General features: G+C 36.6%; 1 protein-coding gene across 7 annotated transcripts in view; it reads left to right on the top strand.

Moving 5' to 3' along the window:
* LOC122544271 (A-kinase anchor protein 7-like) overlaps window positions 1–13423 on the top strand; it is a 192948-nt gene that overhangs the window by 46095 nt on the left and 133430 nt on the right. For all 7 annotated transcript variants that reach the window (XM_043683364.1, XM_043683354.1, XM_043683346.1 and 4 more), the window contains exon 6: window positions 12515–12627. In XM_043683364.1, coding sequence (XP_043539299.1) covers window positions 12515–12627 — 113 coding nt within the window. The remainder of the gene's footprint in view (window positions 1–12514; window positions 12628–13423) is intronic.

Raw genomic sequence — 13423 nt, 5'->3', positions numbered from 1 at the left:
TCTCAATCGCCCCCATTGAACCTTCACGCCTCATCTTTATATAGGCCGCCCTCTTCCATTTAACAAGGGATTCCAATTCCTTATTAAACCACGGCTCCCTCACACGACCCTTTCCTCCCTGCCTGACGGGTACATACTTATCAAGGACACTCAATAGTTGCTCCTTGAACCAGCTCCACATATCAGTTACGCCCTTGTCTTGAAGCTTACTTTTCCAAGCCACACATCCTAAGTCATGCCTCACAGCATCATAATTTCCCTGCCCCCATCTATAACTCTTGCCCTGTAGTGCACACTTATCCCTCTCCATCACTAGAGTAAAGGTCACCGAATTGTGGTCACTGTCCCCAAAGTGCTCACCTACCTCTAATTCTAACACCTGGCCTGGTTCATTACCCAGAACCAAATCCAGTATGGCCTCACCTCTTGTTGGCCTATCTACATATTGTGTCAGGAAACCCTCCTGCACACATTGGACATACAAACACATACTTAAGTATGCGGGGTGAATTTGTATTTGCAGATACATTCTATTTTGTTCAATAAGCACACAATCTGGGGGCTGTTAATGTGGGCAGTCAATCCATGTAACGTTTTATAAATTCCTACTTTGGAAATAGAACCAGTCTGACTCAAGATTGGGATACACACAGACTCTAACCTCACATCTTTAATGCATTGTCTGAGCTGTCACCTTTTTTTTATATAACCTTAAGTTATCTTGAGAATGTGATTTGGAAAATGTTCTGGGATTTACATATTAATGAATCGAAGCCTGCATCCCATTTTAAACGATGAAAGGCTTAACAGCAATCTATCATTTCAGTTGCAAAACACAGTGACCTTTTGCTGTAAATGCTGTGTCTTATCCTGCTCCACAGCTACCTGATGAAGGAGCTGCACTCGCAAAGCTAGTACTCCCAAGTAAACCTGTAGGACTTTAATCTGATGCTGTGTGATTTTTAACCCCAATCCAACACCAACACCTTCACATTATCATTTTAGACTAACTCCTGCGAGTTTATTCCTTAAGTTTGCCTCCTTCAATCTTGCAGCAATTTTGCAATAACTCCTGAATATTTATGTTTTTACATAAGCACTATGCCAACCAATATTTTGGCTTATTATGATGCTAACCGTCTACATTTCCAGTCAGAATTAGAAGGTCATACAATGTGCATTTTCGTTAATCATTGCAGGATTGATTGATATTTATAAGGTTGGCACCTTAGCCTTGGTTTGATCCCAGTTGTATTGGACTTTATTTGTTACTTCTATGTAAAATTTACCTTTTATGTCAGAAAACTTTGTTTTAACCAGCGTTCTCAATAAATCAACAAAATATATTTACCTGAAATACCTGAAGTTTACTGTGTTATCATGATATCCAAGTTGTCGGTTGAGAGTGCGAGTGGGAAGGCTCTCTGCTGCTAAGTTTTATTTAAGACAAAGTTGCATTATGATTTAAATAGTTTATTCTGCAAATTAAGTAGAACAGTGATATGTATACCCCTGCCTTACATTAGTTTTTGTTTTTACATAGGTACTAGTTAATAAAAGGTTTGAATCTTGTTTTGCTGTATTTAGAAGTGTCCTGGCCTGCGTACATAGCTTTAATAGAATTGAAGACTGACCTGTTGGCTGGTTCAATGATGTTTCCAGTTTGTATAAATATCAACTGTGTTGATTTATGATTTATGCGTTGATTTATGATTTATGTCCAAATACATATAATACTATTCCATTAATAATAATTCCATAATAATACTTAATATAAAATTTTAGGTCAATTCTAAAAGTAATATTTTGAATTTACAAAAATGTAGAAGAAGCAGGAATAGACTCTTAAACTACTTTGCCATTCAGTATGATTATTGCTGATTTTTCACTCTTCACTCCATTTTCCTACTCTTTGAGAGACAAAAGGTTTGTCCATCTCAACCTTGAATATATTCAACAATGGAATATCCACAATCTTCTGGTGTAATGAATTCTTAGATTCTCAACCCTCTGAGTAGAGAAGTTTCTCATCTTAGATGAAGGAGTCAATCACTTGGGACTTCTTGCTCTAATAAGCCCCTTGAAAATCACCTATGTTTCAATGAAATCACCTCTCACTCTTCTAAACTGAAGAGTTTAGCTCCTAATTCTTCAGCTTCTCATCATGGGACAATCCTCATCTCACAAATCAATCTAGTGAACCTTCACTATTTAGTTTCCAATTGCTTACCAATCAGCACTCCCCTTTCATTGTAGTGTCAGTGGTGTTTTCCCTTCACTTTCATAGTTCTTGCAAATTGCTGTAAACTGTGCAAGACAATAATGGTACTTATAACTGGGTAGTGTGCTGGAAATCAAGCTCCTCTATTCCTGGAGTTGTCATAGAGGTAAGCTACTTGTAAAAAGAATTCCCCAATTTATCTGACATTCAGACCCAGGTTGACAAAGTAAGGACCAGATTTTTGCACTTGATAAGAATTGCTATTTATTACAAGTTCTAACTACAGTAATCATGAACTGTCAATAAATAACTCTATTAGTTAGAACTCTAACCTCATTATAAACTCCCCCTCTAACACAGACAAGAAGCACAACATGGATGTTATGAGTGAAGAGAATGACTGGAAAGGTAGTTAGGTGTACCAGTCCACAGGATTTGCTGAAATAATTCTTGTGCTGATCAGAATGCTGCTTGTTGATACTCCGTCTCCAGATACTTCCATCTATTTACAGGGATACAGTTATTGGTTCGCACATGTAAAGATCTTTGACTTCTCAATTAAAAGTCATAGCTTACAGCAACTGAAAATGGGAAATAAGCTGGCTATTTTGCTACAGTCCAAAACAGTCCCTCTTATCGAGTAGTCTGATTGGTTTCTGCTAAAACTTTCACAGCCCCCCAAAACTGTTCAACTAACATGGAAACAATCACATTGTTATTGGCAGGCAGGAGATCTTTGTCAATGGTAACTGGTCATTAATCTACAACAACTCAGTTACTAGTTGCCAATCAAAGCTCCATTCTTACACATCCCTGGGCTCCAACTTGTCTGTAACCAGTCTACCACCACTGCTTGAACAAGCAGCTGTATAAACAGTACTTGCAATGAGAGTCAGCTTCACTGTTTTTAAAGTGTGCTGTAATCCTTTTACAATCCTTGATTTTTAGAGGGCTTTATTTTCCATTTCGGTCCTCAATCAAAAATACAGAAATATAAAAAGATTTATTCTTCACCATTAGCTTCAGCAAGATGGTTTTTTTTTCAGTGGTTCTCAAGTTCTGTACAGCTAAATTAATAATAGATTTTAGTTTTGTCTGTTGCCAGGCCAACTGGCCTGTAGTTACTTGTTTTCATTCACTTTTCTTGAAAAGTGGAAATATATTTTCTAATGACCACTCTGCTGGATTGTTCTAGAATCTAGGAAACTTTGGAAAGTTCTAACCATTGTATTCACTGTCTCTGCAGATATTTCTTTCAGAACCCTATGGTGAAGGCCATTGGGTCCCTGAGAACCCTCTGGTGAAGGCCATTGGGTCCCTGAGAAACCTATGGTGAAGGCCATTGGGTCCCTGAGAATTTGTCAGATTTCATTCCCTTCAAGTTTTCTTTTTTTACCTTTTCTGAAAGTAAGTAATACTCATGTCACTGGTACTGAAATTACTTGAAGTTCCTCACTTTAGTCCTTGGATAACTATCTATTTCTGGTATATAATTTGTTCTTGCTACTCTAAAGTAAATACAAAGTATTTAATCCATGTCTATGCCATTTCCTCAATCCATGTAACATTTTTCTCCACCTCCTAAAGGGCAAAATTGAATTTTTATTCATTTTATATACTAGTAAAAGCTTGTAGTCTGTATTTTTATACTCTTGGCTAGTTTAGTCTTTTGTTTTCCCCTTTCTTATCAATCTTTTTGCTTGTCCTTGTCTCTAAAACTTTCTCAATTCTCAGGCTCACTTCTGTTCTTTGAACATTACATGTCTTTTTTACACCTAATACTATCATCTGAACCCTTGTGAGCGACAAGTCTGTAGTTCTGGCTTACTTATTGTTTTATAATAGAATGTATTTTTGAAAAGCTTTTCTTTAAGTGTTTCCCACTCTGTACTTATCACTATACCTTTTAGTCGAGATACCCAATTGGCCATGCCCTGCTTTTCCCATAGTACAATGTAATTAATTTTGCTTAAGTTCAAAATTGGTACTTTGGACTGGAGTACATCCCTTTCGAACTTAATATGAATCACTTGTATTATGATTTTTTTTTTGCAAAGTGTCATTTACAATGAGGTTACAAATTGCCTCGTCACATTAATGCAAGATCTAGAATAGTATTATTCATAGTTGTTCCACGATGCCCTAGGAAACGGTCACATAAGGATCCTGAAAAATAGGGTTCCTTGATTTGCCTAGTCCATATGAAGATTAAAGTCTGCCATGATTAATGAGTTGTCTTTTTAAAAAATTCTAATTATTTCTTTTCAGTACAGTCGGTTCCGCTATAACGTGTGTTTCTTCAACACAAATTAGCTTTAACATGATTGAAGAATTTAGACCATTATTTGCAGAATGCGAACTTTCCTTACCTATTAGCTATAATGCCATTCCGTATGCATTAGTTTAAGTGGTGTGGCTATTGCGCAATTTTCTTTATAACGTTTAACTTCAGAAGCAATCACCCCAACACCCACAAACGGAGCTGCATCAAGACATTATTTGAACAAACTACATCAGACTGCAGCACCCAAGAACTACAAACTGTAGAAGAAAAAATATCTATACAACGTTTTCAAGAAAAAACACGGGTACCCAATAAACACAATCCGCCAATTCCTCAAAAATAAACCCAAACAAGCAGACACAACGTAACCAAAAACTATTGCCACATTACCTTACATTAAAGACATATCAGAAATGACTTCCAGACTACTCAGATCCCTTAGCATCATGGTCGCCCATAAACCTACCAACACACTTAAACAGTGACTAATGATCCTAAAGGATCCATTAGATACTACCACAAAACTAACGTCATTTACAAAATACCATGCAAGAACTGTAAAACAGCACTACATCGGACAAACAAGCAGGAAACTTGCCATCAGGTTACTGCTACAACACTGGGTAAACCCTCCTGCTTAATGTAAAACCAACAACACAGAAAAGGTCTATCCCGAGCAGTAATCTATAAAAATTTGAGTGCTAAGAATTATTTAAAGTAAAAATGAACGACTTTATTTCTTAAAGTATAACAGAAAATGATTAACTAACAACTATTCTCAAGTCCTTACTCGAACCTATCCTTTACCTTCCCTTCTATAATACTAGTTCGATAAAACTCCCAATTAAATTTACAAAACAAAACTTCTTATCTCAAAACCAGGCAGCTTTTGGTTCCTCTATTTGGATCTTCCTGTGTTATCTTTTCTTCTTCTTAGGAATTTCTGCGTCACAGGTTACTGATCGATAAAGGTACTTTTAAGAGAGCTATTTTTCAGACAGTCTTTACATGCTGGTAGCGGGGCAGTTCTCCTCCAACTGTTCAATTGTTCCCCCCGTCTTATACCCCAGAACAATGGATTGTGTCATTGGCTTTTGAGATTGTCAATATACTCAATTCAAACTTGATTGGAATTTGGTATTTTTCGGGGAATAATTTAAACTGATTGGCCTAATTTGAGTCTGTTTTTTTTGTCATTGTCAGGCAACCAGCTACTCCAGTGGCTGGAATACAAGTTACATTGTGTCTTATTGAGAACACTTGGTGCTGTCACTGCTAGCTTTTAATTCTCTTAAAAGGTGAAGTTCACCCACATCTTCATAGCAATACATGAACACCAATTAGCCACTAAAAGATACAACCGACTATCACTAGTTTCTATACATACAGACAAAGAAGGACATCACTTTGACTGGGACAACACACACATCCTAGGACAGGCAAAACAAAGACATGCACAAGAACTCTTAGAGGCATGGCATTCTAACTAGAACTCCATCAATAAATACATCGATTTAGATCCTATCAACCTTCTCTTGAAAAAAAAAAGAACCGGAAATGACATCACCCATCTTAAGAAACCTAGAACTACAAATAGAGAGGCGGGACATACCACCAGTGCTTCACCGGAGACTGTCACTGATGATGTTACCTAGTCATGGTGACAAAACGTCTGAAAACAAACCTTCAAACTCAGCGAGCTAAATTACATACTTATTATCAACCTGAGCTACAAATCTTCTCAAACATTGCCAATAAAGTGTACTCAATAGCTTTGAGGTCTGCACTGAAACTTCATCTAATTTTGTACCTTACATGGTTCTCACTCACATCTTTACCAGTTTTTAGCTCTTCTCTGCTCCTTACATTACTGGTGAATGCACCCATGGTAATGAATATGATTTTCTCAATTATATTTCTCATTGTAGATTAAGGGAGGCACATGTCCTGGAAGCATGCAACATTCATTAGGTGGTTTTACAGAATTTGAGGCTATTTATTTGGAATTCCACTTCAGGTCTTTAGCTGCAAATTTGTTAGCTTGAAAAGACTGAATAAAATATAAAGTTCAGACTAACAAAATGAAGAATTCTCAGACGGCTTGGTTATGGGATATTCAGGGGCATTGACTTCATTGCAAGACAGAGGTAATACACTTATTTGTCTTATTTTCAGAATAAGCCCTTCAGCCCAACATGTCAAAGCTGACCAACAAATACCAAACTATACTAATCCCATTTACCTGCACTTTGTCGTGGTTTACAATGCCCTAGCTGTTACTTGATAGTTTTTCTGTGTCATATTTTTCTGACAGGAAGGAAGACAGGAAAATTTACGGTTTCCAAAATCTGTACCATATTTTTTTATTTATGCATGACTTTTGTGGATCCTGAGAGGAGCTAAGGATGCCTAACCTCTCTACTTGTAGATTTCACAGGAGAAGAATACTTCTTGAATGTGGAGTTTTAGGAATTCAGCCAAGATCTTACTGAATGGCAGAGCAAGCTTGATGGCCTATTCCTGCTCCTTGATTTTTATGTTCTTTTTTCAGTTCTAAATTTCCCTTATGAATTTAAGTATTTTTGCTCTGGTGTTACTTATGTAATTTAATTGAAAGCAATCTTGATAGATCTTTCTGTATACTGTTTCCTATATTATATACCTGTGTGGGGATTGATTAGCTCATTTGACCGGAAGGCTGGTTTGTGATGCAGCAATGTGGTTTCAATTCTCGCACTGGCTTACCACAAAGGACTGTCCTCAGTCTTTCCCCTCGCCTAGGGTATGGTGACCCTTTGTCTCTAACTAATGAGGAAGCAGCCCTATAGTCCAGTAGGACTTGGGTGACCTTACCTTTTTTTTCACACATCTGTCAGACCACCTGTAGACATTCCTTTCAAGGCTGAAAATCTGAAGTTATTCCAACCTTTCACTATAACATCAGAGTTTTGACAGAATAGATTAAACTTGTGCCTCGTTCTGAACTGTTTATGACTTTTAGAATTTTTCCTTGTTGTCTCTATAATTAGAATTGATTAAATTAGAATTCAACACAGTACTGCACATGCAACATGCCCAGAGTTCATACAGCTTGCTTACCACCTCCTTTAAATTATATTCTAGTATTTTGGCTCTATAGTTCAAAACTCCATTGGCTTTGTCTCTATATTGGCTGGTTGTGTAGAAAGGTAAAAACAATGACTACAGATGCTGGAAACCAGATTCTGGATTAGTGGTGCTGGAAGAGCACAGCAGTTCAGGCAGCATCTGAGGAGCAGTAGCTGCTTGTGTAGAAAGGATGTCTCCCCCTTTGGGTGAATGTAGATCTGGGTGTACCATTCAAATATGAGCTGTCTCCTGTTGAAGATGCAGTTTCCTCTTGATTTTTTGGTAAAATTCAGTAATCTATGGAATTTTCCTCCAGACAGAGCAGTGGAGGTGGAGTCATTGAATATATTCAAAGCTTGGTTAGATAGATTTTTGACCTACAAGGGTGTATAAGGTCAAGTAGAAAAGTGAAATTAAGACCACAATCAAATTAGTCACAATCTTGATGATTGAGGAAGTATGTTCATGGGGCCTTTGGTCTTTATGTTCAAATGTCACTTTATCACCAACATGCGTAAATGACTGCTGAAGTGTACTTTCTACTCTTCTGTGCCAAATTTAATATTCCATTGTTCTACCCACTTGAATATTCATAGTCATAGAGATTGACAGCAAGGAAAAAGGTCCTTTGGCCAATTGTGTCTGCACCAGTCAAAAACAACCACCTATCTACTTTAATCCCATTTTCCAGCACTTGACCCATAGTCTTATGCAGCACAAATGCACATCTAACTATTTCTTAAATGTTATGAGGGTTTCTCCCGCTACCGACCTTGCAAGCGGTGAGGTCTAGATATCCACCACTATCTCCATGAAGAATGGTTTTCTGCACATCGCCTCTAAACCTTCTGCCTCTTACCTTAAATCTGTGCTCCTCGATATTTGATCTGACTTCCTGTGTGAGAGGCAGATATGTTATGTGTTAAGAACATTGTTGATTCCTTTGGTTAATATTTGTTGTTGCTTCATATCTGTTCTAATTAAAAAGTTCTCCTTATCAAAAATTACACATATAGTGTGAGGCATATATTGTGCTGGAGTCAATGCTGGAGTCATTTAACTTCACTGGTCATCAGACATTTTCTTTCAGTTTGACAGTTTTATTTCAGTAATTGTACATGCACATGTAAAACAAAAAAAAAGAAAACATAGTAAGATATTGGTTAAACAAGTTTTACACCAGAATCAAATTCCATTCCTAAGAATTACAGACCAAGAGATTTATGGATGTATAAGATCTCTGGAGGATGTGATAATAATATTGTACCATGATATTATTTGTGGAAGAATGTGCAGCACAATGGATGTGTGTGTTCTGTATCATTGAAATTTATTTCACTTATTGATCTATGTCACAGAATTGATATAGCCTGTATAATTATGAAATTCCACCTTTTGAATCGCAGTAATTAGTATACAGAGTGCAGATCCAGTTGTGGTCATTAACCTTCCGAAGTTTCTTGTATAGTGTATTGAAGTAGCCAACACTTCAAGTGTGAATTGAAGCTGCTATGCTTTTTCTGGAGGTCAGGGGCAAGTGGTGACAAAAGAGAAGGAAACAGCTAACACAATTTATATTAACTTTTAAAATAGAACATGAAATGAGGATTTTAATACCAAATTGAAACACATATGGAAGATGGACGTGTGTGTGTGTGTGTGAGAGAGAGAGAGAGATGACTGGAATTTGGAAAAAAGAAAACATTCTCCAAGCTTCATTTGAAATAGGAAATTTGTGTTGCATAAGCAGTGAGCTTGTATTGTGTTATGTAACTAACATGCTTTTTTGTCCATGAGAGATTACAGTCTTAACAGGGAGTTTTTAATTGACAAAATTATGGACATATGGCTGCTGGGCTTCATTCACATAAAAGTTTTTTTTCCACAGGAATATTTTAATATCATGAATAGCAAATGTAAGTAGTAAGGCAAAAACATCACAAGCACAAATACAACTATTCATTATGCAGAATCAGTTATGATTATGATTATCTGTTGGGTTTGACTTTGAGTTTAATTGTGTGAGATGAGTAGAGGATTTTAGTGTTAGCTGTAACTCTTTATTTTAATTATCTAAGTGTGAAAAACTAACAGTCATTTTAAATGTTTATTGCCCCACAATTGGTATGCAGCACAAAATTATAATGCAGGTGACATCCATGGGTTCATATCCAGTTGAACAAATCGCATATTCATTCCCTGTAAATATTTTTCTCTGATGAAACACATTAAGAAGAGATGGTTTTTAGTTGACCATTATTTGCTCTGTGATTTCCTTCATTGTCCAGATGGTACTTCCAGTGAATTTATTGTTGAGCTGAGTGGTTTATCTTTGTTTGCTAGCTTTATTGTATCTGGAGAAATAATACTTTTTGTGTTGTTGGTCAAACTTCAATGGTACTGGAGTTAGGAATTGAACATTGTGCTCCAGTTCAGCAGTTATTTTTGACTTGAGGGAGAAATGCAATGAATGTTATGCTTATGCTATTTTAGAAAGATAGGTTCAGTATCATTTGAGATAATGATTTGTATTGTGTCCAATAATTTGTATTTGCATCCAAGGAGAGAGCCTGAATGAAAATATTCTGTAAAAACAATTCAAACTGGGGAACTATTTTATTTTGCTGCTGATTATGTTATTTTGAAGAAGTTTGTTCTGTTGCTTACAGCCTAAATCATGATCTCAGAATGTTTTTCTCTTCAGCTTTCTTAATTCTAGGATATCATGCGAGGGCTTGTGTCATTTACAGCAAGCTAAATACATCAACAAGAATGACCTCTGACTTCACAGATATTGCATATGTAAATAAATGTATACTCAATTCATATGAGTGAGGGCTATGGAAATTATTTTTGGAGATGGGAGAATAAAATGTAGAAGTGTAATACATTTTGAGGGAACACCTGCATCCTTTTTCTGTTGGAAAAATAATCCATTCTGCACCCATCTCAATGATCCTCGAGCAATTGTTAAAAAAATTTTAACATCAGATGGATTAATTGAGCCAACAGCGAGTAAAATTCCCCATATTGTTTCCCAACACATTTGTGTCTTAGTTCCCAGCCCAGGAGGGCTCTAATGTGGCATTTCTCTTTTCCTTTTCATTTCCTCCATTAGCTGGTCTTTGCTTAAGTATTCCTGTCAAGTATGTGCCAAATTATGGGCTATTGTGCAATGTCCCTTAAGTGTTAATTTTCAGCTGTATAAGGTCATAGCTGTATCCGAGTTTATAAAGTCTTTCTTTCTGTGATAAATGATGCATATACCCAGGTTTGATTCCCTCTTCGATAAGCCTACACCTTCCTTCTGTGTTTCTCCTTGCATCCTCTGGAGGGTCCATCGAGGCAAACAGCACAATTACATTTTGAATAGTAACCACAAATGCACGTCCTGTTCTTCCTGCCCACTGTGTCCATTAGGGCTAATCTTGTTAACCTCCTCCTTGTTCAACACCCCCTTCCATTGCTGTCTGTGTAGATTGCCAAAGGATCAACTATCAGTGCCCCATTCCACTCCTTCCTTCAGAAAGTTGATTCATTTGTGAACATGCTCCTTGCCCTTCATGAGCTTGCTGTGGATGGTAATTTCATCAATATAATCTTATTGGAAATCTGATTTGGGAGTTGATGATATATTCTCCACAAAAGAAGCCTTGTTCCTGCTACTCTTTCCACTGTTCCTGCATGTTGGAGATGGGGCTTGATCATCAAATTACACCACACTTTGGATGTAAGTTTGCTTGCTGTGCTGGAAGGTTCGTTTTCAGACATTTCATCACCATACTAGGTAACATCATCAGTGAGCCTCCGGATGAAGCACTGGTGGCATGGCCCGCTTTCTACTTATGTGTTTAGGTTTCCTTAAATGTCCACACTTTGGTCTGGACTCTTGCACGTCATACATTATTGCCTCCTTTGAATATCATACCTTATTGCACCTTGTGCCTTTCCTTTGAAGACACCATTCTCTCCTCCCACAAGATTTCTACAACAAATTCTTCAATCCTCTAATTCTAGTTTTTATTGAATAATGTTCAGCTGCCAAGTCCTTAACCTCTGGAATTCCCTCCCGAAATAGTTCCACCTCTTCACTAATTTTTTCACTTTGAAGACACCATCTCTTAAAATCTAAATCTTCATTCCCAACTTCAAAGTCTATTCTAATATTGTAGCATATAGTTAGTGTCAGTTTCCCATTGTCAAGCACCTTATAATGCTTAATTATGTTAAAGGCGCTATACAAATTATTTTGTTGTGGCCTTAGAGACATAAAGTCAATGCATTTACCTCTAGGATAACCAATACTGTGTATTCCTCTGTGTAGTGTTGTTGATCGTTCATATTTTCAATTGAAAGAATTAAGTAGATGTTTTCTGCTGCTTAGTGATGGTGGTGGTGGCGGTGGTGGGGATAGCAGTGGGAAAGTAGGGAGGGGGAAAGGGTGGGGTACGAAAGAAAGTGCAGTATGTTTTCCATAAGATCTTTGGTTCCAATTAAAAACAAATTCTTTCCACAAAAAACTCAAATCTTTTGTGGGTTAATGCATTTATTTATTTTGAAAAAATGATTAATTGCAGAGTTTACAATGTTTTTAGTGCCTGAAGTAGGACGAGACAAATGCTGATCACTTTCTTGTCAGAGCATCTCTGCAGATAGGAAATCAGATTTGTATTGAATATCTCTTGGAAAACTGTTATGATAATTAAAAATGTATGGACCTACAGAATGTAATGCATATTCTACTTAATTTAATGCATGGTTATTTAGCCAAGTAACTGATACAACTCTTCCTGAAACTATTGATTATTTTTGTGCTGTGACAGACAAAAGACAGGTTAGGAGACATATTAGATGTACGTTTTATCCAGAAATAACTAAATCTCAATCTGTTTATTCCACAGAGACTGTGAAGACAAGGTTCCAAGCAAATGGCATTTTAACTGGAGACAGCAAAGCTTTTAAACCACACCTGACCTTTATGAAATTATCAAGGGCACCAAAACTACGTCACCAGGTCAGATCACATTTCCAATCAATCACAAGTAGGTATATAAGTAGAACCAATACAAAAATCTGGAGTTACCTGTCTCTTAATGCTGCTGCTGTACAGAACATTTAATGAATGCTACCCTTAATAGATGTGTGTTGGTTCATAATCTTTCCTTACATGAGGTATGTCCTTTTATTTCTGTATCTTACAAAAATGAAAAAGGAGTTGAGATGGATGAAAGACTGACATTGCTGAAGGTGTGGACTTGTTTTGCTAGAATATTCATCTTTAGAGAATGCTAAATCAATTGACATCACATGAACAGTTTATTTTTGTTTTCATTACAGTAAGGGATCTCAGCAATGTAGATTTTGTAAAGAAAAATATTTTTTAACATAAATATTGGGTATTTTTAAGCCAGTATAGTAACTTAATTTGAGGTTCAGGGAAGTATTTGTTCTTGAAACTACATATCTATTACTCAAGCGAGCATTTATCTGACAAATCTGAATGCCTGGTAATTTGTGCTAATGCATTTGGAACTGAGTTTCTGTCTTCTATACTTGTTTTACACTGAACCCTTATAGCATACAAATAGAAGAGCTTTTCAATTCAATCAACAGGACAGAAGCAAATTCAGCCTCTAACCCACTGCACTATCCAATTCCTAAATTTGTGATCTTTCTTTTGCATTCTGTTAGAGTTCAGTCAATGGTCTTAAACAAAACAAGCTTTTCTAACACATTGAACTACAAACCTTGAAAACCCTCTTTATGCAAGGAATAATAGAACTAGCTAAACCAGGAGAAGTGAGTTATTC

This window comes from Chiloscyllium plagiosum, chromosome 3 (assembly GCF_004010195.1).
Source record: "Chiloscyllium plagiosum isolate BGI_BamShark_2017 chromosome 3, ASM401019v2, whole genome shotgun sequence".
Lineage (NCBI taxonomy): Eukaryota > Metazoa > Chordata > Chondrichthyes > Orectolobiformes > Hemiscylliidae > Chiloscyllium > Chiloscyllium plagiosum.
Note: the sequence above shows the minus strand (reverse complement) of the source record. Positions and strands in the feature narration are given on the sequence as shown.